At 45.2% G+C, this 24,647-nt stretch overlaps 7 protein-coding genes and 1 pseudogene across 7 annotated transcripts; 3 read left to right on the forward strand and 5 right to left on the reverse strand.

Annotated features, from left to right (window-relative positions):
* The first annotated feature begins 5,374 nt into the window (after positions 1 to 5,374).
* On the forward strand, positions 5,375 to 11,720 carry LOC117187729 (annotated as a pseudogene).
* On the reverse strand, positions 11,640 to 13,201 carry LOC108158395 (ras-related protein Rab-4B). The gene is made up of 4 exons (XM_017290652.2): positions 12,930 to 13,201; positions 12,780 to 12,860; positions 12,385 to 12,717; positions 11,640 to 12,322 (listed from the first exon to the last, which is right to left on the reverse strand). The coding sequence occupies exons 1-4, from the start codon at positions 12,943 to 12,945 to the stop codon at positions 12,111 to 12,113; spliced, it is 642 nt and encodes a 213-aa protein (XP_017146141.1). The 5' UTR covers positions 12,946 to 13,201; the 3' UTR covers positions 11,640 to 12,110.
* An 85-nt stretch (positions 13,202 to 13,286) lies between these two features.
* Positions 13,287 to 13,770, reverse strand: LOC108158397. Its single transcript, XM_017290654.2, has 2 exons — positions 13,564 to 13,770; positions 13,287 to 13,498 (listed from the first exon to the last, which is right to left on the reverse strand). The coding sequence occupies exons 1-2, from the start codon at positions 13,672 to 13,674 to the stop codon at positions 13,400 to 13,402; spliced, it is 210 nt and encodes a 69-aa protein (XP_017146143.1). The 5' UTR covers positions 13,675 to 13,770; the 3' UTR covers positions 13,287 to 13,399.
* A 52-nt stretch (positions 13,771 to 13,822) lies between these two features.
* LOC108158399 lies at positions 13,823 to 14,294 on the forward strand. Its single transcript, XM_017290657.2, has 2 exons — positions 13,823 to 13,947; positions 14,076 to 14,294. Exons 1-2 carry the CDS (start codon positions 13,895 to 13,897, stop codon positions 14,194 to 14,196), a joined length of 174 nt encoding a protein of 57 aa, XP_017146146.1. The 5' UTR covers positions 13,823 to 13,894; the 3' UTR covers positions 14,197 to 14,294.
* A 6-nt stretch (positions 14,295 to 14,300) lies between these two features.
* Positions 14,301 to 18,237, reverse strand: LOC108158388 (E3 ubiquitin-protein ligase SH3RF1). Its single transcript, XM_017290643.2, has 6 exons — positions 17,591 to 18,237; positions 17,423 to 17,531; positions 15,524 to 17,222; positions 15,269 to 15,466; positions 14,926 to 15,207; positions 14,301 to 14,857 (listed from the first exon to the last, which is right to left on the reverse strand). Exons 1-6 carry the CDS (start codon positions 17,702 to 17,704, stop codon positions 14,683 to 14,685), a joined length of 2,577 nt encoding a protein of 858 aa, XP_017146132.1. The 5' UTR covers positions 17,705 to 18,237; the 3' UTR covers positions 14,301 to 14,682.
* A 390-nt stretch (positions 18,238 to 18,627) lies between these two features.
* Positions 18,628 to 20,968, forward strand: LOC108158390 (nucleolar GTP-binding protein 2). Its single transcript, XM_017290647.2, has 3 exons — positions 18,628 to 18,944; positions 19,006 to 19,684; positions 19,752 to 20,968. The coding sequence occupies exons 1-3, from the start codon at positions 18,735 to 18,737 to the stop codon at positions 20,891 to 20,893; spliced, it is 2,031 nt and encodes a 676-aa protein (XP_017146136.1). The 5' UTR covers positions 18,628 to 18,734; the 3' UTR covers positions 20,894 to 20,968.
* Positions 20,891 to 21,868, reverse strand: LOC117187731 (PSME3-interacting protein). Its single transcript, XM_033390516.1, has 3 exons — positions 21,599 to 21,868; positions 21,385 to 21,545; positions 20,891 to 21,322 (listed from the first exon to the last, which is right to left on the reverse strand). The coding sequence occupies exons 1-3, from the start codon at positions 21,792 to 21,794 to the stop codon at positions 20,966 to 20,968; spliced, it is 714 nt and encodes a 237-aa protein (XP_033246407.1). The 5' UTR covers positions 21,795 to 21,868; the 3' UTR covers positions 20,891 to 20,965.
* Positions 21,869 to 23,471: 1,603 nt separating this feature from the next.
* LOC117187732 (guanine nucleotide-binding protein subunit gamma-1-like) lies at positions 23,472 to 24,387 on the reverse strand. The gene is made up of 2 exons (XM_033390517.1): positions 24,280 to 24,387; positions 23,472 to 24,214 (listed from the first exon to the last, which is right to left on the reverse strand). The coding sequence occupies exon 2, from the start codon at positions 24,120 to 24,122 to the stop codon at positions 23,919 to 23,921; it is 204 nt and encodes a 67-aa protein (XP_033246408.1). The 5' UTR covers positions 24,123 to 24,214; positions 24,280 to 24,387; the 3' UTR covers positions 23,472 to 23,918.
* Positions 24,388 to 24,647: the final 260 nt, after the last annotated feature.

Genomic DNA, 24,647 nt, shown 5'->3' on the forward strand with positions numbered 1-24,647 from the left:
CACTTGGCCATTCGCCTGCGGTGCACCTGTAGCTACCTTAATGTGCTCTATCCCTCTCTCCTGCAGAAAACTAGAGAACTCTAACGAGGTGAAACAGGTCCCACGATCTGATATTATCCTAGTAGGGCGGCTATAGAAATCAAAATATTTACTTAAGGCATCCTTCGCTTCCCGCGTGCTGGTACTATTAACCGGGAACAATTTGACAAACTTAGTGAATGCATCTATTACCACAAGGAGGTGTTTTCGCTTAGATCTAATACTCGGCAACGGACCCAAATGATCAACATGTAGGGTATGAAAAGGAACACACGACTTTGGGATACTATGGAGCGTTCTGTTATGGATTGTTTTAGGCATCGAGTGTAGTATACACGGTAGACAGTTTCTGATGAACCTTGCCACTTTACTTCTCATTGACGGAAACCAGTAGGTCCTCAAAAGGTCACTCACGCACTTCTCTGCGGCCAGATGTCCTAGTTTTTCGTGTGACCGCCTTATCAACTGCTCTTCCATACACATTGGTACATAGAAACATAGTTTGTTTTCACAACTCCTCTTGTAAACAATACCATCTATCATTTCAAAATCTACTTCAATTCCATCCTCTAGCATTTTTCGAATCCTAACTACTTCCTTGTCTCGCATCTGTTCTGTTTGCAATATCAAATTAACATCTTCTGGCGTTGCACCTACTACCCCAACTATCAATGATTTTAGTAATCTTTCCTCCTGAAACTCTAACTTGTCCCTCTCTACTGTATCCTCAACACATTTTTTCTCTTTATCTGAATTCCTACTACTAATGTACTTTACTCCCCCCACCACATCGCTAACGCTTCCTCTACATTGGCTCAAATCTCTAATTTCAATCTTCCATCCATCCTCTTCCCTATATTCACTATTCTCTATGTTATCTCTACAATCACCACCAAGGTTCTCTCTATCATCAGACTTCCACCTATTTCCCAATCTACTTCCTACTGCACTTGATTCTCCACACTCAATCGCAGGGTTCTGTACGGTACTACTACGCTCTCTATTGATATTTAATTCTCTACACTTAATCACAGGGTTCTCTACGGTACCTCTATGCTCACTACCAGTGTTGTCTCTACTTACACTATTCCTTGTATATTGCTTTCTACTCTCATCTTTTTCTAAATTAGACTTTTCTAAACCGTATTTGACTCTATAACCATCCTCTAACATATTCGTCACTTGATCTTGTCTGCTCAGCGCATCAACGTGCGCCATACTGGCCCCAGGTCTGTGCATAATGGAGTAATCATAGTTCTCTAACTCTAGGGACCACCGTGCTATCTTAGGACTAATTGACTTTCTGGTTAACGTCTGTACTAACGAATTACAATCCGTGAATATTTTGAAGGACCTATGCTCCAAATATGCTCTAAAACGCCTCAATGCATAAATTATAGCCAATGTCTCTAGTTCGAAACTATGATAACGTGATTCTCTTTCTGTTGTTTTGCCGGAATAATAGGACACAGGGTGCATCTTCCCATCATCTTGTCTTTGCATCAGTATTGCGCCATAACCGTATGAACTTGCGTCTGTATGTAATTCCGTTTCTCTATTTGGGCTAAAAATGGCTAATACCGGAGGATTTGCCAACGCATTCTTAAGAGTTTCAAACGTCTTCACCTGTTCTCTATTCATGGGAAACGGACCACCTTCTTTTAACAACTGCACCAAGGGCTTAGCTGTCGTCGCAAATGACAACATGAAACGTCGAAAATACGAAAAGAATCCCAAGCATGAGTGCAGTGCTTTTACATTTTGAGGGACTGGGTATTTTTTCAAGGCCTCAATATGGGAATCACTAGGAACTATTCCGTTTTGATTAACTTTATACCCCAGGAAATCGATGTTTCGATTGACAAACCTACACTTTTTTAGATTTATCTCTAAATTTTGCTCGCTAAACCGAATGCATAGTCTTTTTAATATATCCATGTGTTCTTCAACTGTTTTAGTCGCTACTAATATATCATCCATGTACACTACAATGCTTTTGTTCCTAATAAAGTCTCTCAAGAGCTCCGAAATAAATCTCTGAAAAATAGCGGATCCATTTTTTAACCCAAAGGGCATTCTCAAGTACTCATACTGTCCTTGCGGTGTCACAAACGATATATACGGAACTGATTTTTCTTCTACGCCTATTTGATGATACCCACTTTTCAAATCTATAATGGAAAAACAGCACTTGTTTTCTAAAAACTCAAGACAGTCCTCAATAAGGGGCAATGGGAAATTATCTTTAACAATTCGTTTGTTCAGACCACGGTAATCGACACACATTCGAAGTTCTCCTGTTTTTTTTTTTACTAGGACCAAGCATATGGAGACTCACTATGACGGATTACTTTCTTTTCTAACAGATCATCTACTATTTCAGCTACTTTCTCTCCCTCATGGTAGGATAAACGACGCGGAGTACAATGAAATGGTGTTGTTTCTGTTACACGAATCTGCATCTGATACTTTGGTGGTGCTTTAAAGTCAAATTCTTTGTGTAAATAGTATGTCTTAATAACTTCCCTACACTTTTCTGCAAGAGTGAGGCAAAATTCGAAACCTACGTTAATATGTTCCTCTTCATCAATCTCTACCGACGCACAAAAGTTACTGAATTCGTCGCCTTGATTCATATTCTCGATGGCCATTTTGTCATTCCTTGAGTTTTCTTGTGTCTGATTTTTAAATGGATTAGAACGTTTGATTAGCTCGCTTCTTTCTGATTGATTACCATCTAACTTATCATATAGTCTTATGTTAATATTATTTTTACGTTCGGTGAATAAAGACGCGCAGGTTAAACTAATAGCTTTTTGCTTTAACGAACTTAATGATGTGTGTTGCTTCGCATTGATATTTTTCTTATGAACTAATTTTACTTCAATAACTTTAAGGGCATCGCGTCCCAACAATACCGGCAAAGGCAGCATGTTATCATCTACGATGTTTAATAAATCGATATATTTCTTTGTGCAAAATTCAATATGGCACTTAAATTTTCCCCATATGGGAATTGGTTGTCCTCCTAGTCCATAGTATTTCCTAACTTCATTATAGGATTCAACTATAGCCGACTTCGGTATCAAAGACTTATGAATAAAACTTACAGGGCTACCTGTATCAAATAGACTAAAAATACTGACGCCTCTTTGTTCACCAAACGGAAGTCATAAAGTGATTAACTGGACAGCCGCTAAATCGTCGTTGTTTTTTTCTCCTGGTCGCTCCTCATCTTGAACTGCAGCTACCCTAGTGGCCATCTTTCGTTTCGGGCACTGCGAATATAGGTGGCTGGTACTCCAACAGTTAAAATATGCCCCATCCGGTCTCTTTGGCTGACTGCATTCCTTCATAACGTGCCCAAATTGCCGACAGTTGTAGCAACGCATTGCGCCACCACCTTGCTGCTGCCCAACTGCCATACTCACATTTAGTTTTCCCTTTGTCATACCTTCGCTACGAATTGCTACGACGCCAGGAGCTCTTCTGACCTTATCATAGGTGACCATCTTGTCACGCAACTCGTTGAGTGTGCTGCAATATAGCATGGATGCTGCCATGCCCGTCTTGTCCTGCAGTCCCTCTACAATGAATTTGACCACATCGCTCGTGGCCATGTCTGCTTGCGACGCTATGCTGCACATTGCGACGAAATATTGCAATGCGCTTTCATTATTTGCAATTTTCCGTGCCTCCAGTCGCTTTCCAATGTCCCACGCTGTCACTTTCTGCTCAAAGACGTTGAGCAATTCTGCTCGCATCAATTGCCAAGTCAAAGGCGCCACATGGTCGATGTACGCCTTCGCCGATCCGCCTAGCAGCCGCTTCGCTAATATCCAGCATTTGGACTCGGATACACCATGGAAATTCATAATGTCCTCAAAGTTACTTATACAACTGGTTACAGCCTGGTCGTCATCTCCAGAAAATGGACGCATCAACGCCTCAATGTGTGTCAAGTCGATGCAATCTCTCGGCGTTTCCAACTCCATAGCCTCTTTCTCCGTTTTCAGTATGCTTAATTTTAGATCAGCTAAGCGCTTGCGAGAAACGTACAATTGTTCCAACTGCTGCAAACGGCGCGATTCTTCTTCGTATTCATCTGATCGCATGGTCAATTTCGAACAAGCGTTGTCTTGTCGCGGCATGAATGCTTCTCGAGCCTTCTGCACATTTTCACCATATTCTTCTGGCGCCGCTTTTACTGCGTGTTGTGCACTACGGTTGTCTCTATCTATCTCGCGCTCAACCGGGACTGCAAAAATGTCTGCCTGCATAGTCTCGTCTGCGCTTGGCGCCGTATTTCCTAGCTCATGCGTGTCTTCCATGATTTTTTTCACTGCTGTACGTAATTGGTGTATGTTGGCATCTTGATCAAAATATACGTTATGTCGCTACGCAATATGTCGCTAAGTTCACTTTTGGTTTTCGCTCTTATGTCTGCATTGTTCATCGCAGAGTTTTTTTTTTTTTTTTTTTGGGCAAACCCCACACCTGATATGTAAACTTTTAATAGCACGGTTTTATTATATGTTCTTCTTTCTTGATCGGCGTATTCGAATGAATGTGTGTTGGCATATCGATACTTGTCGAGGACAAGTATCGATATATCGAGTACATTGGTATTTCTTATAATACTATCGATGAGTAAATCTTAAACTAATATTCATATCTTATAAACTAATATTCATATCTTACACATCAACGGCTTAAAACTATGTGAGCCGAACTAAGGGTTTTAGTTAGCCAGAATTATTCAACGAAATCTCTAAATTGAGCAATATGAACGACTAGCCTCTTTCGTTTTTTTGTTTTGACTTATTTCGCTAAAACCGTTTTTTGGTTGACCTATTTCACTAAAACCTTCTTTTAGACAAGATCCAATAAAAGCAAGTGTTTTAAATAAACTAGTCAATTCGCAAATAGATTCACTAATCGGATAAAATTATGTGGGCATGGCTAAATGTTCTATATAGCTAGTAATATTCCACGGAATATCATAAACGAGGAATATGTAAAATAGAACTTGAATTCTCCAGTATATTTACGGTATATTTTTCAAATGAGATGGTATATTTTGGTATATTTCTGAGGGTCGGACGGTGTATTTTAGCGATAAACCCGCGGACAATACTGAGGGACAGAACTTTATTCTCTTTTTTTCTTTTTTTGCAATTTATGTATTCAACTCTTGCAATTTATTATCTTAACTGATCAAATACTTGTTCAATACAATATATCGGTGGAACAAAGTTCAATTAAAACAAAGGTGAGGCGAGACATTTGCCGGTCAACCTGCGCGTCCATCGCGGTGTTTTCCGCACACAGAGAACGGTGACTGGAAAAAAAATGTAAATCCCCGTACTTCCAGCTAGTAGCTAGTCACATCCTGAGAAACCTGCTGTGTCATTATAGCCACGTCAGCAATCATCTTAGTTGTCGAGCTTGTGCCTGCATTCACTGAATTTTATTTTATTTCATCACTTTCAGCTAGCACCCGGAGCAAATAGGATCATCATGGCAGACAACGTGCATAATGGGGAATCCGAAATAAAGGTATAAATAAGATAAATTCCAGTGCATATACATAAGTTTGTACTTTTTGCTGAATTGTAAAAATGCATTCGCATTTGTTGCAGCCTCGCAGCTATCAGCTGCGTCTCGTGGATCATATTACGAAGAACAATGGGATAATCTACTTGCCGACCGGATCTGGCAAGACATACGTGGCCATCCTGGCCCTGAAGCGATTCTCCAAAGACATGGACAAGTAAGTCGCTTGCATTTTTTTTTCATACTGGAATTTTGCAAACACACTCATACATAAGCAAAAAAGCAAAGCATACATACATATTTTGCTGTTGAACTGAATTCTCGGATTTGTTTACACTCCTACAGATCAATCGAGGAGGGCGGAAAACGAGCTATATTTATGTGCAATACAGTCGAGCTAGCCCGCCAGCAGGCAATGGCCGTGAGGAAATTCTCAAATCTCAAAGTGGGGTTCTTTGTGGGGGAGCAGGGCGTCGACGACTGGTCGAAGATAAAATGGAGCCACGAAATAAGCGATAGCCAAGTTAGTGTCGAGCTCATGACGCCTCATCAAACCAATATGCATTTCTGATATTCGTTTATATAGAACGGATGCACTAGTATTTGTGCTTCCAAGTGCTTTACAAATTTGGCCCTGGCTTTTTTTTCTAATTGAATTTTCTTATATCTTGCAACGACAATAGGTTCTGGTGGGCACAGCCCAAGTCATGTTGAATATGGTCACCCAGAAGTACTTGGAGCTGAGCTCTGTGAGCATCGTGATTATAGACGAGTGCCACCATGGCACTGGCCACCATCCCTACCATGAGTTCATGCATCTGTTTTTACTCGCTGACCGGAACACGCCACTGCCGCGCGTTGTGGGACTGACGGGTGTACTCATTAAAGGCAACGAATTTAAGCTGGTCGCTCAAAAGCTCAGAGAGCTGGAGACGACATACAGAAGCAATATTATCACCGTGTCCGACACGGAAGAATTGAAAAACGTGATGCTGTGAGACCTTTTAAGCCCTTTCCATAGAAGAAATCACGCTATAGCAGTTCTATTTATTTTTTGCAGCTACTCTACCAAACCAAGGAGTATTTAGTGACTTATCCAAACCAAGTGGGGAGCCTTCAGATCGGGCACGCCATACAACGATGCATAGAGCACTTCTACGTAATCCTAGACGATTTGGAGATTGGCAAACAGCCTACGCGCTATTCCAAGGGACTGTCGACCTTCCGCGATCCGCACAAGAAGGGATATATAAAGACTCTGCTCAACGACTTCCAGTACCAGCTGGAGCACTACGGCGTATATGCGGCATCCATGGCCATAGTATCGGTGATTCTAGAGATTGAAATCAAGCTGCATCAGTCGGAAACCCTTGCCCTGACCCACATATATAAGTTGGCCATCTGTCTGTGTAACCGGATCAATCACATGCTAAAGAAAAAGCTTCGCGATTTGGTCGACGATGATACGGAACGCGATGACGCAGTCCACACGGAAGAAACCATCATAAACTTTTCGACTCCCAAGGTGCAGAGATTTTTGCAATACGTGCAGAAAACGTTCTCGGGCAAGGATGCCAAGGATATTTGCTGCTTGGTCTTCGTTGAGCGCCGGTATACGAGCAAATGCATATACCAAGTGTTGAAGAAGTTCATTGCGGTTATTCCGGCGCTGCGCGATGTTCTCGTGCCGCAGTTTATGGTGGGCCGCAACTCAGTTTCAGCGGATTGTGAGAGCGTCCTGGAGCGCAAGTGGCAAAAGTCGGTACGTTATGCCTCGGGCCTCAGCACAGAACAGTATATTAACAGTATATTATTCTCCCCTGTCGCAATCCCCATCAAAGGCCATTCACCAATTTAGGGATGGCGAAGCCAACCTGATGGTCTGTTCGAGCGTTCTGGAGGAAGGCATCGATATAAAGGCCTGCAATTACGTGTTGATCCTGGATCCTATAAAGACATTCAACATGTACGTGCAGACGAAGGGGCGGGCTCGATCCAAGGAGGCCCACTTTGTGCTTTTTTCCTCAGATTTGGACCGCATGAAAATCAACCAACAAATCAATCAATATCGCCAAGCCCATACCGACATCGGAGAGTATTTAAAGGATCGCGTCCTGGATCGGGCCGAACCTTTGATGCAAGAGATAGCCGATCACTTCCACGAATTGATCCCACCATTTATAAACGAAAAAGGTGCCGTGCTGCTGCCTAGCAGTGCCCTGATGCTGCTCCACCGCTACTGCCAGAGCCTGCCCTCGGATGCATTCGGCTTTGTGGAGCCCTGGATCACACTAATCAGTTGGGACCAGAAGCAGAAACTCTTTGGCACACAGGCCGCAAACAAAGAAGTCGTCTCTATCGAACTTCCACTCAGCTCGTCCGTGCGGGATAAAATTTATGTAAGCCCAAAATGGACTACCCAGCGTCGACAGTCAGTAATCATGTTCGAATCATTCCAGAGCGATCCCATGCCTTCCGTTAAGGCGGCAAAAATATCGGCAGCCTTTAAGACCTGCATTAAACTGTACTCCACGGGGGAGCTCAACGAGCGTTTCCTACCCGTCACGCTTAAGGACCGGGTGACGGCGATAGCCGACTTTCACTTTGACCACTGGAAGAAATACAGCGACGATGGTGAGTCTTATTCAATCAAATACCCACTAATTCTGTTTAATCATTCTCCTCCTTGGGTGCTTTTAGTTATCGATACGGTAAACAAGCAGAAACTCAAGCCGGAGACACAAACTACCTTCAAGACCTCTTGTCCGACGGAGTTCTTCGATTGCCGGCCACGGGTGGGTGAAGTCTGTTATGCCTATGAGATCATTTTGGAGCCGCAGTTCGAGCGCAACGACTACACAGAGCACATCCACGACAACATGCTGTCGGGTAGGAACTTTGCGTTGCTGCTGAGGAAGCAGCTGCCACCTCTCTCGAAGATGCCGCTGTTCTGCAATCAGGGCCCATTGCATGTGCAGGTTAGGGAGCACCCGCGAGAGCTGGTTATTGCAAGTGCGGAGCAGCTGGAGCAACTGCATCAGTTCCATGGAATGCTGTTCCGCGATCTGTTGAAGATCTGGCGTCCCTGCTTTGTACTGGATCGTCGAGGCAAGGACAACTCCTACCTGATCGTGCCTCTAGCCGTGGGCGCAGAGCATCAGAATGTGGTGGACTGGCCGCTGGTCCATCAGTTCCAGCGTCTGCCCACCCCGAAGCCTGTCAGTGTGAAGCAGCGCAAGGAACAGCGAGCGCCGCGTCCAGAGGACTATGAGGGGAAAATTGTGACTCAGTGGTATGCCAACTTCGCGAGCAAGCGAATGCTCGTGCACAAGGTGCGCAGAGACCTGACTCCGAGCAGCCTGATGGGAAGCAACCAGCAAAACACGAGCTATGCCAAGTTCACCACGTCTAAGTATGGCGATGACATCGGAGGAATTGTTCGCATGGACCAGTTCCTGATCGAGGTGCGCGAGCTTACGGAGCAACTGAACTTCTATGTCCAGCAGCGGGGCAAGACGTCGGCCCAGAGCAAGGCCAGGGCCAAGATCATCCTCATTCCGGAGCTCTGCTTTAATTTCGATTTCCCCGGCGACCTCTGGATAAAAGCAGTGTTTCTACCCAGCATCTTGAATCGGCTCCACTTCATGCTGCATGCTGAGGCATTACGACAACGCTTCAATACCTACCTGGGGCTGCAACATCTGCCTCAAAATGGAGTTGACTATAGGCCAAAGCTCTTGGAGATCGACTGGTCGTTGCGCCGCAATGTGGATACCCATGGCAATGCCATTCCCAATGATTATGATGAAGGCTCACGCTCCATTCTGGAGCCCCTACCCATCAAAGAACTTGAGATTGGGATGAAGACACTGCAGATACGCGACTTACAACATTCGTGGCAGCAGTACCTGGAACCCGTAGACCTACCCCGGAACATCATGTCCGCCTATACCGTGGAGTTGAACTATTACAACAATTTTATATCCGGCCAAGTGGCGTCTGTCGACAAAATGGAGCAGGACGACAGGGAGTTCTGGCTGGAGACGCAGTTCAAGATGCCTAAAGGGAACATCTATGAGACCAGGAGTCCAGCAATGCCCCCTGCCGCATGGACTGCCCTGCTCCCGCAGACCAGCTCAGCTCCCAAACCACAGTCGTTGAATGTGTTGCCGGTTCTGATGAAGAGCGTCTCCGATGATCACATCACTCCGGCCCACCAGGGTGAGTTCCTGGCGGCCATCACCACAGCGGGATCGTCCGATGTTTATGATATGGAGCGAGTGGAGCTGTTGGGTGACTCGTTTCTCAAGATGAGTGCCAGTCTTTACCTGGCCAGCAGGTATCCCGACTGGAACGAAGGCACGCTCACGAAGGTCAAGTCGAGGCTGGTGTCCAACAAGAACCTGATGTATTGCCTCAGGGAGACGGATATTCCCAGTCGTATTAGCTGCAGTCTGTTCGACCCCAGATTAACGTGGCTTCCGCCCAGCATTAATCTGCCCGAAGATGTCTTGGATGTGTGGACGGAGCAGCCGAGCTTTGCCAAACTGATTGGTCCCCAAAATCTCTTCAATCTGGCCCTTAGTGACGAGGAGATTCTGGCAGGTCGTTGCAACGAGGATACCTATCGTCGCTTTGTGCAAGATTGCAAGAGCAATCAGCAAGGCTATTATGACGGTGGAGACTTCTCCTCCGGCGCGAACTTCTTGTTTGGTGAGGTCACTGTTCAGAACAAGGTGGTGGCTGACACTCTGGAGGCCCTTCTGGGAGTCGTTGTGAGAAACTATGGATTGCAACATGGCTTCCGCATGCTGGAATACTTCGGCATTTGCAAGCCGGACGTTGATAAGCCATTGTCGCAGCTGCTCGATCTTCAGTTAAAGAGCACCAAGATGCGAGCCAACGCGAGCCCTGACGATATTGATGGCTTCCTGATAAACCACTCCTATTTAGAACAGAATCTGGGCTACAAATTCCGGGATCGGGGCTACCTCTTGCAGGCCCTGACGCATCCGTCGTTTCCCACCAATCGCTTGACCGGCTGCTACCAGGAGCTGGAGTTCATTGGCGATGCCATACTCGATTTTCTCATCTCTGCATACATTTTCGAAAACAATACCAAGCTGCGTCCGGGCGAGCTCACGGATCTGCGCTCGGCCTTGGTCAATAACACGACACTGGGATGCATCTGCGTGCGCCACAATCTGCACCTCTTCATTCTGGCAGAGAACGCGTTGCTATCTGAAACCATCAGCAAGTTTGTGAAATTCCAAGAGAGCCAGGGACACAGAGTCACAAATCATGTACGCTTTCTGCTCGAGGAGAGAGATGTGCAGCCCGTTATTCTGGACTTGGACGATGAAGTGGAGATGGCCATGGAAAATGAGTCGGAAGACGGTCCACGCATCGGTGCTTTCAACTTGGCGCAAAACGTAGATGTCCCCAAGGCTTTAGGCGATGTCCTGGAGGCCCTTATCGCGGCCGTCTACCTGGATTGCCGGGATCTGCAGACAACCTGGCAGATGATCTACCATTTGTTTGAGCCCGAGCTGAAGGAATTCTCCCAGAATATACCCATCAGCCCGATCCGTCAGCTCCAAGAGCACAAGCTGGCCAATCCCGTCTACGGTCCGCCCCTGGTAGACAAGGACGTTGTGATGATGTACTGCCAGTTCACCTGCATGGAGAAGACCATTCGGGTCATTGGTTTCGGCTCCAACAAGGACCAAGCCAAATTGGCTGCTGCCAAGAGCGCTCTTCAGAAATTGGCTAAGTGCGATGCATAATCCATAGAACTTCATACCATTGACCGTGACCCACAAAGTCTAAGCCTGACATCCATTCTGAATACGTACAATTCATTTCCACGTCTGAATGTTCAAAATGGGTGTGATGCTTAGACTTTTATTGGTCACTGTATTATTTGTAAGCTTTTCATGAACAAAAAAGCATTTTTACCAATTTGTTTATATTTTTAAAAATTATTTTAATATGTGCGATTTCATGTACCGCGTTTGCTCGTTTTAGCTAGATTTCCAATGGGCTAGATGGGCGGGCTACATCGTCAACGACGTCAATGCCATTGTTTATATTTACAATAAAGTGCAGAGTGCACTCTACATTCATTTGATCCGAGTGTCCATGCAACAGCGGTGGCTTCTGTTCAGGCCTCTGCAGATACATATATTAAGTGCCTTAGAAACTACAAATTAGAGTAAAGTAACATTGGAGGAAACAACAAATGGTTAAATGTTCCAAAGATCTGAAAAGCATTTTGCTTACAATTTGGAATGATTAAAACTAACAAGACAAACACAAACTAAACGAAATGAGATGGACCAGGCACACACACGTCACGCCTGCCCTGCCTACACAATACAACTTAGGGTTAATGCGGTCACATTCCGAGTACGGATAAAATAGAGATTAATTTGCTCGCTTATGATAATACGATACACGCCAGGAGTAAGTAATTGGCGACTGCACGATACACGATGCACGACAGACTGGTTTCTCTACACGCGACAGGTGCAATCTGGCTTGTTGATGCTCCGTTGCCGAGTCTGTAGATTGCGTAGAGCGGCTCCACCGTACTGTATGCCACTGCCGATGCGCTCGGGATCCAACTCGCCAGTTTCAATTTTGGCCAGGATGGTCTTGGAGCACTTGAGGAAGGCCTCCTCGACGTTCTCGCCCGTCTTGGCGCTCGTCTCCAAGAAGATGAGCTCTACGAAAGCATTCGGAAAGTGAAAATGGAAAGGGGAATGCACAAAAGTGAAAAGAACAAACCGTTCTCTTGGGCAAAGGTGCTGGCCTCGAGAAATGTTACGTCGCGTGCCTCTTCCAAGTCCTTCTTGTTTCCAACCAGCAGAATGACAATGTTCGGGCTGGCCAAGGTCCTCGCATCATTTAGCCAATTGGTCAATGCATTAAACGAGTCCCGCGATGTGGCATCGTAGACCAGCAGAGCACCTGCAGCTCCGCGATAGTAGGACCTGGTCACGGATCGAAACCTCTCCTGTCCGGCTGTATCCCATATTTGAAGCTTAACCGATTTTCCACCCACATTTACAATGCGCGAGCCAAACTCCACCCCAATGGTGTGGGAGCTGTCGTCTTTGACTGCCAAACGGAGCAAGTAGTTAATACTACGCATAAAAGGGAAATTACAACACCAAGCTTACATTTGCTTTCGATGAAATGATGCAACAGACAACTCTTGCCGCTGCCAGCGCTTCCAATTATCAGGAACTTGAACAGGTAATCTAGACGAGTTTCACCAACCAGAATTAATTAGAAATTTCTTCTAATTAGTTATTCGTGTAGAGACAAACCGTATGTTTCCGACATTGTTTTTGTTCCCTGCCTGTGTGCAGTCGTCCGCAGCCTTTGTTTCGTTGTTTCTCCTAGCCAGAGGCCTGTTTGGTCGATGGGTGAATCCTACGCTGAAAGTAATTGTGTGGATGTGCACCGAAAAGGCCACAGACACGCTAAAATCTATGATAGTGAAGCTTAGGAGCAGTTAATCGGGTTTAAACAATTAAAAAACTCATAAATGAGATAAAATGCTCTGACTCGTCGAACAGTGTTGGCAAACATCGACCAATATCTAGTGTGACCAGACACGGCAAGAAACATCGAACAATATTCCAACTACAAAATTATTTAAATATTCTTCTCAATAGAGAGCCTTTGGTTCAATCTGACTTTATTTCTATTGCCAGAACCGCAAAATATTTTTACAATTTTAAAACATTATATCTTTAGTTATCTTTGATGACCATCATCAATTGCATCAATCGACTTAAGAATCCTTATCTTTCTTTTCGCCGTAATTCTGGTAGCAGTTAACAGGATCCTGCGCGGTGAATTCGGAGTAGGCCAGCTTGCTTCCCTTAAAGTTCTGTAAAAGTATTAGAAAAATTGCATGAAACAAACATTCCGTGAGAGATAAGATTTGGGCACGACCTTAATATCCCCGGTTATTAATGTCCACAGGAACACGAAGACGCCTGGAAATAAGCTGCTCAGGACGAGCAACTCAAACGTGTTGAGTTCACCAAATATAGACACCTTCATTGTGATGTATGAGTTAGTTTTACGGCAAACTAATGTGGTTGATTTGATGACAAATTGTTACTCGCACGTACTCCAGATAGTGCTGTCAACCGTTCAATAACCAGGGTCGGAGCAGCGCAGTTCAGGGCTGCGTTGCATATCTTTGGAATTTCTAGTGTAAGAATACGGCAAGGCCACAGAGAATCTTAACTCCGCAGAAAATTTAATTTAGCTGAATAAAATGGCTTTCCGCATCCCATTCGGCAAGAAACACGCTGAAATCGCGTCGTCCTTGTAAGTAAATGATGACATCCTGGTTGGACCATCATAAGACTACTCGAGTTCGGCCCAATGTGCACACACAGGCACATTGCATAATCGTGCAGATTCAATAACAATGTTGTTTTCCCAATATCTTTAAGCGCTCGCTCTGGAGCTGGATTCGGTGGGGCCGCTGGCCTGGCTCTGCTGTACTACACCGACTGGAAGCTTGTTCTGCAGTACGTTCCCATCTATGGCTCCAAATACGACAAGGCCGAATAAATATGGCATTCGTAGCATCCATGCGTTGTGTTGAGTTGGTCATTCCAAAGTGACCACAATAGTTTTGCTTAGTAAATAAAATAAGTATGAACGATCTACATGGCTACGTGTGTATACATTTTTTATTACAATTTAGTATATTACAAATATGTAACTTTCAACTGGGCACAAATTGTTTATGGGGGACACGCCGTTTCAAAAATATTATTTCTTAATCGAGTTCACTCTCTTACTTACGCTTTAAAGTGCTTAAGTAACTCGTTGCTTAAGGCATGCACTAATGGGTTGCCTATTTTGATTAAAGATCGTATAAAAAGTACATCCGCCAGTTCAAATTCGAGTACAAAAGATTTCATTTTTGAAGAGATTACAAATTTGCAAAACGGGTTTCTTCAACTTGCCTGGAAGTCCAAATCGACCGGCGATTGAATAGATTTTGACAAGTAATTTGGAATTTCACCTAACAAATGCTTAAATGTCTTGGACCTAGATATCCGGTTCGACAAACGAAGCTGGGAACAGTCCGGTTTTGTGAGTGCGCGCATGTGTGCCCTTATACCAGCCGTTCTTTTGCTTACGCTGCACATAGATGATGTCGCCAACATGCAGCTCCAGCTCGATGTCGCTGTTCGGCGGATACGGCACGATGCAACGAAAGCGACTGAAAATGGTGAAAGTAAAAGTTGGTTAAGATCTAGTTGAATTATCGTATCCGCCCTGAAATTTAACCTTTCTCTCGTGCAATAAATCGACTTTGTTGTTGCACTGGCTTTTATGGCCGCCTCGGTGATACCATTGCTGCTGGGGCATAGCACATGGCCAGCATCTAGACTGTGCGACTTTCGATGACTCGGTGCTATTATCATATTGGCATGCAGCTGCGTCTGGCTACCGGGCTGCTGCCCACCGGCATAGATTGGTGCGGCTTTTGATGATGCAGGCGGTGGAGGGGACGAGGCCGCATTGTTATACATGCTGCGGAATGTGGATGCGTCCAAGGACTGTCGTGCGCTGCGTTAAAAATTCATACGTTATTGATTTTGCGCGACTATCAGCAATAGATTCCACCAACCAAAGCAAATGTGGCCGATCCTTGTTGCTCTTCACGCGTTGCGAACCATAAGAGACACTGCCACTGCTGGCAGAAGGCAGTTGCTGTTGGTTGCCCTGAAAATGCTGTTGACCTGCGGACGGAGGAGCTGTTGTTGTTGTCGTTGTCGTTTCATTGAGCGGCTGACTATGCTGGAGTTGGCTGGGACATGATCCGGATCTGAAGAGTGACCGATAGTGATGATTATGGTATGGGATTATTAGCGGAAGCACCTACCTAACATGCACTGGGTGCAAGAGAGGAACTGTTGTCTTAGCACTGCTTTCAATGGTTGTTGTTATCGCTTCTTTCGGAGTTTGCTGCAGCGAAGCTCCTGGGGATTTTGAGCGTGTTTTCATGTGCGTTAGTCGCCGCATAAGTCCGACTGCGCCCGAGGAACTGCTGCTCGAAGTGGCTATGGAGATATCCTGTTTAGGCTCGGACTTTCTACTAAACAAGGCCTCCACTGGCTTTGTCCAGGCCGAGCAGCTGGTCGTCGTCGCAGTCGCTGTTGTCGATGCTTGCAGCTGGCGGGGCGGCAAGTCCGGTGGCTGCATGGGCAGCATGTTGTTGAGGCGCACATCTGGCGTCACTGGCTGTTGCTGGGAATGGATCTGCTTCGCATCCGAGCTTTGGGGAACGTATTTCCACTGGTGCATCAACTGCTGCTGGTCGCGTGTACGCAATGGCGTTAAATAGTTTCCCGGGAATACACCAGTGATGTCCAGCCAGTTTTTTCCCTTGAACCAGCCATCGACACAACGCTCGGTCACAATGTACACGCAGCCTTTCTTCAATTCCAATTCATCATTTTGCAGTGGCTTATATGGGAAAAGGGCCAGGTATCCCCAGGGCAGAGTGGGAGGCATTTGTTGCTGCACATTTGTCTTCAGCACACGTGCAGATTGGGAGGCGGGGGTCGCTTTTGCAGCCGCCGCTGCGGCTGGAGTGGCTGCCACCTCCAGGCGACTCAGCTCATGGGGCAGGCTCAGAATCTCGGCAGAATGGCGGTTGGTCTGCAGTAGACTAAGAGGTGCTCCTCCTCCCAGAAGGGCATTCAACGAATGCCGCTTCTCCTTAGCTCCTTTATCCCGAAATCGAACAGATCCAGATCCGGATCCAGAGGGCATCACGTGTTGGAGAGTATTTGGCAGCGATGACTGATGATTGGGACTACAGTTGTTCGAGCTGGAAGTAGAGCTGGAATTGCTACTAGCTGGCGTTATGTTCGAGGAGCCAGAGCTGGATTCCGTGACCACTGTGGGATCAATTATGGGGACAGGAGGAAGCGCACGTTGTGGCTGCTGCTGTAGCGGATGGCACGGTTGTTGATTCATTACTCCACTATCCAGGAGCTTCTTGGCTACAGCATTTAGCTCCACAAATGCTATGGGGAAGATTCCGATTGATTGACCGATTCGACCTTCAGCCCAATTGTGATCCACACGCCGTAGCACTTGGATGACTGTGCTCTTCTTGAACTCGAGGCAGCCTTCTTCATCATTGGGTCCCATCTTAAAGTCATACATGGCAATGCACTGGGGCATGGGCAGGGGGACGGACACTTTGACATAGTTGATGGGGAAGGTTCCCTCCTGTCCATTGGCCTGGCCCACGAACCAATTGTTGTCGATGCGTTGCTTAAGCAATATTAAGTCCCCCTTCTTGAACTTTAGATCGTTGGCTTCGCTGGAGACAAAATCGAACAGGGCATAGGCGTGCGGGAGTAGAAACCGTCGTTGCTTTTGACGCGCCACCTGAGTCTGCGATTTCTGTTGCTGGTGTGGCTGCTGGTGCGGGTGCTGCTGATGCAGTTGTGTACTGCTTGTGGGTGCCACCGTCTCCGTGAAATGTTGGGTTTTGGGTTTCTCTGGGGGCGTTTCGATCTCTTCGCTTTTATTGTCGTTTTTAACAGCAGCCGCTGTTTGTTTCATGCCTGCAGAATGAGAGAGAAATAATTATGAATGGTTGAGAATCGCTAGGGAAAGGCGAGTCACTTGCTGACAATCTGGCCACTGCCGTCGTGCCTCACTCAACAATTTAAGAATTCTAGTCCGAATGTCGCGTGGGCTGCTGCGACCGTCATCTGATAGCCGCGTGGGCTGCGCACACTCATGGCTCATACTCCCTCATTACCTTCTAATATTCTCATCAGCAAGACATTCGGAGGCAGTTCATCGATTTTGGACGAGACCAGGACGCGGCATTCCGGACACCGCAGCTTGTGTTGGCTGGCCACAATGTCCTAAAGGGAAAATTAGTCAATGGGAGAGTAGGAAAAACGAGCATTTCACTCGTACTCACCACCAGACATTTGCGGCAGAATGTATGCTGACATGGTAACACCTTCGATGTGGTATCGAGACGGTCCAGACAAACCGAACACTCCAACAGGTCATTCAATGTATGCTCATCCATTTCTTAGGTATGCCTCAAAAGCACAATCTCAAGGATGGGGTCACAATTTGAATTTCGTGCAAGGCAACATTCCAAAACGCCACACACACACATGCACAACACATATACATTGATGTACAAAACACTCAACGCAACCCAAAGACAGGCTTAGGAAATACGGAATATGTTTTCGACTAATTACTACAGATTGCATACAAGGGTTTCGTTTGCATTATCACTTTTAACTTGAAACATTTTCATTATTAAAATTAATCGGGTAATTTTATTAAGTGCAGCCGAAGCTCGTGTGAACACAAATACTAAGCGGATATGTACACGGATGTATGAAACCAGCTTTGGAACCACTTGGATATATCTTCGCATTTGTTGCACATATTGGCAGTATCAATGAAGGGTGATTGTTAAGCAATTTTTAATACTAATTTATAGCAGTCCTCGTGGGTTTTCAAATTTTTGGATATATTTATTTAAAAAAAAATGTATTTTTTGTATCAATGCTGTTGTTCTAGTGGATCTGGCAACTGTAAACATTTTCAGTGCTGTAAATAGTCTTGTAAACCCGATTTGAAGAATAATTAAAATGCTTATAGCTTGAAATCCAGCTTATTTAAAATTTCATTTAGCTTATTTTGGCTTATAAAAATTTGGTACAAAACTATTTTTTTTTTTGTATTGTAATTGTATTGTAATCGAGAAATCGGACAAAAATCATATATGTTGTTCGTATTTTGGTATATCATCGAATTTTGTGTATAAATGCATGGTAATTTTTCGTTGATAAATTTTAGTCACACTACAGTATTACACATGATTGCACATTTACATAATCTTTAGTTTATTCTAGCTTATTTTTTTCTTCAATCTAGCTTACAGTGACTCTCAAAATCTGGCAGCACTGTTGTAAACCAGTGCTGAGTACCGCAAAGTTCCTTTTGTTTTTTAATTTTAGCCAAGCACGTGTGTTTTGGTTTTGCCGTGCAGCACAGATATCTTAAACTGTTTGAAAGGCACGCGATTTAACCAAGAAATCATGCCGAAAGTACGCAGCACAACGGGCAAGCCCCGGACCCAGGGGTTCAACCATTCCAACCATTCGATGAATCCAGAAAGGCCAAAGGATGGACTAAAAGGTGTTGCCCACCCCCGAACGAAGGGGACCATTAAACGGCTCCAGATGTATCGCAACTTCAAGGCCAAGCGCGATCGCACCGGCAAGATTATCTGTCCGGCTCCGTTTCAGGTAAAGCGTACACACCACTTGTCCCTCTCTGTGTATATCATGCTAAATCTCTTCCTTTTAGGGTCGCCTGCCTGCTGGTACAATGGCTAGAGTGGAGCCCACACCGAAATGGTTCAGCAACTCTCGTGTGATATCACAAACGGCTCTGCAAAAGTTCCAGGATGAGATTGGCAAGGCCGTCAAGGATCCCTATCAAGTCATTATGAAGCCATCACAGCTGCCAGTGACGCTACTCAATGAGGCCTCCAAATACAAGCGCGTCCACCTTCTGGACACAGAAAGCTTCGACAGCGTATTCGGGCCCAAGAAGCAACGCAAACGTGTCAGCCTCAAAGTGCGTGATCTGGAAGATTTGAGCAAGGCGGCGGGTGAACAGGCTGATAAATACGATTCTACCAAGGACATAGATCTGATACGCGAAGACACTGGCGAAAAGAAGGCCGTGCGAGATTGGGTGTTTGGTGCTGGAGGGAGCAGACGTATCTGGAACGAGCTTCATAAGGTCGTAGACGCTTCCGACGTCCTGCTTCAGGTCTTGGATGCCCGCGATCCCATGGGCACACGCTCCAAATACATCGAGGAGTTCCTGCGCAAAGAGAAGCCGCACAAGCACTTGTTCTTCATTCTGAACAAAGTGGATCTGGTGCCTGTCTGGGTCACACAGCGTTGGGTGGCCATCCTCAGTGCAGAGTATCCCACAATCGCGTTCCATGCCTCTCTCCAACATCCATTTGGCAAAGGTCAGTAATATATTTATTAATTTATTTGTAACCAAGAAAATCATTCCATTTACGACTCTCGCTATAGGCGCGCTCATCAATCTGTTTCGTCAGTTGGGTAAACTTCATTTGGACAAGAAGCAAATCAGTGTGGGATTTATTGGCTACCCAAATGTTGGAAAATCCTCGGTTATCAATGCTCTGCGCTCGAAGAAGGTCTGCAAGGTGGCTCCCATTGCGGGAGAGACGAAAGTGTGGCAATATATAACACTAATGAAGCGTATTTTCCTGATTGATTGCCCCGGAGTGGTGTACCCTACGGCTGAGACAGACACGGAAAAGGTGCTCAAGGGTGTGGTGCGTGTAGAGTTAGTTACCAATCCGGAGGACTATGTGGACACTGTACTGCAGCGTGTGCGCAAGGAGTACATTGCCAAAAACTATAAAATCGATGACTGGACCTCGCCGAAACACTTCCTCGAGCAGCTGGCCCAGAAGTCCGGAAAGTTGCTGAAGGGAGGCGAGCCAGACGTTACGGTGACGTCCCGTATGGTGCTCAATGATTGGCAGAGAGGCAAGCTGCCATTCTATGTGCCACCTGAAGGTTTCGCCACGCCGAAATCCCACGAGGATAAGGTATCAGAAGAGGCAGCTGGCGACGATGCCAACTCAGATGCTAAGTCTGAGGCTCCAACCTTTGTTAGTGAGTCGGTAAAGAGGGCTCGAGAGTTTAAGCAGATTCAGGACTTCCGAAAGATTCGAGTGGGTCTAGAATACGAGCAGCAGGATGTCAAGGAGCTTGATCACATCGACCTGGAGCTGTTGGAGCAGCAGAAGGTAGAACGGGCGGCTCGCAAGAAGGCTCGTCAGCTCAATCTCGACGATGAGGAAGAATCGAGCGATGGAGCCAGCGATTTCTACTCGGAGGATGAGTACAATGATGACTTGCAGCGTGTCGTCCACAAGAAGGCAAAGACAAAGAAGATCCAACAATTGGCCATCACATCGTCTGGCAAGTTCCGCGTGGCCAAGGTCCAGCCTGGAGACTCCGATGACATGGGCAATAGTTCTGATGACGCCGCCGGTCCCAGCAGTGCGAAGGCTCCACGCCTGACTGCCAAACAGAAGCGTGCCTTAGAACGAAACCAGAAGCGCAAGAAGATTGGCAGCAACTTCTACGAGATGACCAATGTGAAGAATCGCAACCGCAACAAAAAAAGGGACACGTAATGTTTATACTCTAGGCTATATTCTGCTGCAAGAAAGAATTACATGTTAAGAACGCCAATAAGAAGATTGACCCTACTCTGTGCACTGTTTCTTTTTTGGTATCTTTCGACCACACAAGTCAGTACGAGTAAACCGATCAAGATCGTCCGAATCAGTGCTAGCCTCAGAGTCGCTGGACTCCGTGTAAGGCCCAATGCCAGGCAGCGTGGCTATTAATTGCAGCCCGCTTTGAAAAGCTGGCTGTGTTTTTTCTTGCTCCTCCTTCTGCACTGGAGTGCTGTCGTTCTCCACCGTTTTGGCCACTTTGCTTGTTGTGGGCGATTCCCCGTTTTTGCGCTTGATTCCGTGGCCCAGCAATGATTTTTGTGTGTTTCGGGCCCCCGTAGCACCAACAGATTTTGCGGTGGTCTTCAACTCTGCTTGCAGTTTCTGTATAATCACATTAATTTAATATGCATTCGAATATTGATGTTGGTGCTCGAACAGTTTACCTTATCAACGCTTTCCTCTTGCAGCTTCTCCACTCGATTGCGAAAGTCTTCTAGTTCACGGGCCTCATCACGCATTTGTTGACGCTCCGCGTTTATTTTGTGCTCATCGACAGCCTCCAAAAACTGCACCTCATCATCGTCCAGGCCGCGGATTAGGTTCTCTATATTTGAGGGCACTTAGAGGGGAGCTCTTTCATACATTTCATAGACTTACTTAGCTTGTGTGCCTCTTCGTATTCCATGTCCTTTTTGGTTTTTTGTTCTTTGAGGCGGTCGTAAAGGGAGCGTCCGTCATATGGTTCCTCTGGTCGCTCCAGTGGATCCTCTGGTTGGCGGACACGCTCCCACTCTTCCTGACGTTTTTGGCGGGCTTCGGCCACCTCTGCTTCAGTTACAAAGCCTGAACTCATATTTTATTTTAACAAATACACTTTTTGATGCACACCACAATTTTTGTCTTTCTGGAGTAGTGTTGGCTATCGACATTAAAACAGTTCTGGTAAATGTCAAATTATGCCGCGTATTTCAACTTTATTTTAACATTTTGTTGAAAATAACAATTTTAGACCGTTCTCCCGTGCGATAGTTTTGACGGTTTTCTTTTGGAAAGATTTGCACAATCTCGCGCTCCATAATTTGTATTTCGCTGGATGTTAGGTGCAGCTTCTTTTCTCTATAATATGTGCATATGAGCTGAATTAAGCTCCGCCGCTTAATCGGGTCCAGCTCCTCCTTCTGGCCCATGCACCTGAGCAGGGACTGGGAGGGCTTTTTCTACCGCCCGCTTGTAGGATGTCTAGTACAGTCGCACTATCCTTCCGCGTCTCTCTTTGTTTAGCACGACGTGGCGTGGGTTTGGCTGGGCGTGTCAGCCCAACCAACTCCGACGATTCGAGTGAATAATGGTATGTCATCTGGATGGCCCTGTACCATAATATCAGGATTTATTTGGTTCAGAATGTCCACTAAATGGGGAACATGTTTATTAATATTATCCTGGGTGTTGTTGTTGTTTATAGCTCTTATAGTCTTTGAGCACTAGGCGCTGAAAGGGACGGGCAGACGGACAGACAGACAGGGCTCGATCGACTCGGCTATTGATGCTGATCAAGAATATACTTTATGGGGTCGGAAACGATTCCTTCTGGACGTTACACACATCCATTTTCACCACAAATCTAATATACCCCAATACTCATTTTGAGTATCGGGTATAAAAACATTAATGGAGTAATGGACTCTCTTCTGGGGAACTTCGATTCGGACTATGTGAACTGCTCGAGCTCAACAGAATTGAGGTGAAAAAACTACGAGAAAAAAGAGGTAAAAAAGTTGTCAAAATTTGACGTTGTCGCTGTCGAAATTGGACGTTGTGAAACATTGAGGTTATTATTAAAAATAGTTTGTTAAACGACGGGTAAAATGTTTGTTTTGATTTTTGATTTAATTTGTTTTAATCTAAAAACACTGTACATTTTTGAGCACTACTCATCGGGGGAACAGCTGTTTGACTCATCATCTGCAAAAAAGGAAAATTTGGGAGATAATTTAATTTAATAATTTAAAAAGTCTACACGCACAACGCACAATATTAACGGATTGAAAATGATTCTGTCGCGCTTGACATTTCTACTCCAGGTTGCAAAGCTGCAGGCAATCCTCGCAACAGCATCATCCAGCGTCGCCACATGTGAAATTATGCCGCGGATTTTAACTTTATAATTTCGTTAACCAAAGGGATTCGTTACCAGGAAGAGCGTGACCCTTCAGACTTATGTGGTGCCCCAGTTCTCCTACGCTTTTTTCCCGAATAATTCAAAGTCTAAGATCTCACGGTTGATCTTGGCCTTTTTAATGTACACAGACTTCTGAGAATCACTCATTTCGCGCCATTTTTGTCCAGAAATTTTGGCCACGGTTGTGGGTTTTATGTTCTTTATGCCCCGTCTTTTCAGATTATCGCGAAACTGATCCAGAAATACAAAATAGGGATTAATCGCCTTCGAGTCGATCATCGTGCAACTTTTAATTTTTACGTATAGATGTGCCTTAGAGAATATTTTGTTTAGAAAATAAATGCGTTGATGTGTAAATGCTTGTCTACATTGATTTATTTTACGAATATATAGATTTATTTGACGGATATCTCAATAGGAAACATTTATAGAGGGGGTGGGGTGGGCTGCTAATTCATAAATATGAATGTCTTTCTCCAAAAAAGAGCTACAGGATAGCAAAATACACGATATCTATACATACTATGCAGGCATTTTTGTTCAAGACGGTTCCCGAATGTTTACACATTCATAAATATCTGCCCTATACATTGTATATATTCAGTTTATAGACATAATTGAGGTCAGCATACTTACAACAAACATCAATAGGTTATACTAATACACACATGCATATTCCCCGCCATTCGGCGGGTCTATTTGAGTACAATATAATATATGAGTAGTTTTTGTATATATCAATAAATACTGTTGTTAGGAACGTGTGTGGGGTGGCACAGTTCGAACTTATAATTCTACTTATAAGATGCTGCACGAGCTCTTCTCGCGGAACGGATTCAAGTTTTGGCTGTTGAATCCGCTCAGCAGAGAGTCGTCCGCTTCGTTCTCCAATATGTACTTCATCATCAGCGTACACGCTTCAGAGACCTGAATCCGTTCTATTCCCATCTCGCGACGTAGTTGGGAATTAAGGGAACGCTGCTGTTGCAAATTGGCAGCCATCAGGTCTAGGACAGCCGTCTCGGCGAGACCTATGGTGGTGCAGGTGGGGCGGAGTGGGCTTGCCAGCGAATCTACTTGGAGTACCGTTGCAGCTGAAAATAAAAAGTCCTGAGCTCGAGGCAATTGTGCAATTTAATCAATAATAATTAGTCTTCACCTCTAGCAACAGGCACGCACAGGCACGAATTTTAAGTTCTGGGCGCTGCAAAATCAATACAACAACAGGTATACCGATGACAAAACGAAATTAGCCCACTTAAGCCCCCTTTATTTAAGCAGTTCAACGACTTGAGGTAAATGTCGCTAAACATTAGTGTGTATATTTATGTTCTTCTCGTAGATCTATCCTATCCTTCCTCTTTACTTAAAAAAAGCCAGGACATGTTTCACCTAAACTGCGCTCAAATGATTAAATTTTCATTATATACGGTGGAATATTAAATTACCCCTTTGTCACCAATGGGTTAATCGTTATCCGTCAAGGATTGGAAACCATATTCCCCGTTTTTGATATTCCGCCGAATA

This window comes from Drosophila miranda, chromosome 3 (assembly GCF_003369915.1).
Source record: "Drosophila miranda strain MSH22 chromosome 3, D.miranda_PacBio2.1, whole genome shotgun sequence".
NCBI classification, from domain to species: Eukaryota; Metazoa; Arthropoda; class Insecta; order Diptera; family Drosophilidae; genus Drosophila; species Drosophila miranda.

Excerpts from the sequence above, each read along its gene's own strand:
- LOC108158395 (XM_017290652.2), bottom strand. Across the intron at positions 12,718-12,779 it reads TCATTTCATCGAAAGCAAAT|TCAAAGACGACAGCTCCCAC; the intron begins GTAAGCTTGGTG and ends TCCGTTTGGCAG. Across the intron at positions 12,323-12,384 it reads CACCTTTGCCCAAGAGAACG|AGCTCATCTTCTTGGAGACG; the intron begins GTTTGTTCTTTT and ends ATGCTTTCGTAG.
- LOC108158397 (XM_017290654.2), bottom strand. The coding sequence starts at position 13,674 with ATGAAGGTGTCTATATTTGGTGAACTCAACACGTTTGAGTTGCTCGTC. Across the intron at positions 13,499-13,563 it reads TAATAACCGGGGATATTAAG|AACTTTAAGGGAAGCAAGCT; the intron begins GTCGTGCCCAAA and ends ATACTTTTACAG.
- LOC108158399 (XM_017290657.2), top strand. The coding sequence starts at position 13,895 with ATGGCTTTCCGCATCCCATTCGGCAAGAAACACGCTGAAATCGCGTCG. Across the intron at positions 13,948-14,075 it reads GCTGAAATCGCGTCGTCCTT|CGCTCGCTCTGGAGCTGGAT; the intron begins GTAAGTAAATGA and ends AATATCTTTAAG.
- LOC108158388 (XM_017290643.2), bottom strand. The coding sequence starts at position 17,704 with ATGGATGAGCATACATTGAATGACCTGTTGGAGTGTTCGGTTTGTCTG. Across the intron at positions 15,208-15,268 it reads GATCGGCCACATTTGCTTTG|CGCACGACAGTCCTTGGACG; the intron begins GTTGGTGGAATC and ends TTTTTAACGCAG. Across the intron at positions 14,858-14,925 it reads ATTTATTGCACGAGAGAAAG|TCGCTTTCGTTGCATCGTGC; the intron begins GTTAAATTTCAG and ends CACCATTTTCAG.
- LOC108158390 (XM_017290647.2), top strand. The coding sequence starts at position 18,735 with ATGCCGAAAGTACGCAGCACAACGGGCAAGCCCCGGACCCAGGGGTTC. Across the intron at positions 18,945-19,005 it reads TCTGTCCGGCTCCGTTTCAG|GGTCGCCTGCCTGCTGGTAC; the intron begins GTAAAGCGTACA and ends TCTTCCTTTTAG. Across the intron at positions 19,685-19,751 it reads CCAACATCCATTTGGCAAAG|GCGCGCTCATCAATCTGTTT; the intron begins GTCAGTAATATA and ends CTCTCGCTATAG.
- LOC117187731 (XM_033390516.1), bottom strand. The coding sequence starts at position 21,794 with ATGAGTTCAGGCTTTGTAACTGAAGCAGAGGTGGCCGAAGCCCGCCAA. Across the intron at positions 21,546-21,598 it reads CGAAGAGGCACACAAGCTAA|AGAACCTAATCCGCGGCCTG; the intron begins GTAAGTCTATGA and ends CCTCAAATATAG. Across the intron at positions 21,323-21,384 it reads AAGAGGAAAGCGTTGATAAG|AAACTGCAAGCAGAGTTGAA; the intron begins GTAAACTGTTCG and ends GTGATTATACAG.
- LOC117187732 (XM_033390517.1), bottom strand. The coding sequence starts at position 24,122 with ATGGCTGCCAATTTGCAACAGCAGCGTTCCCTTAATTCCCAACTACGT.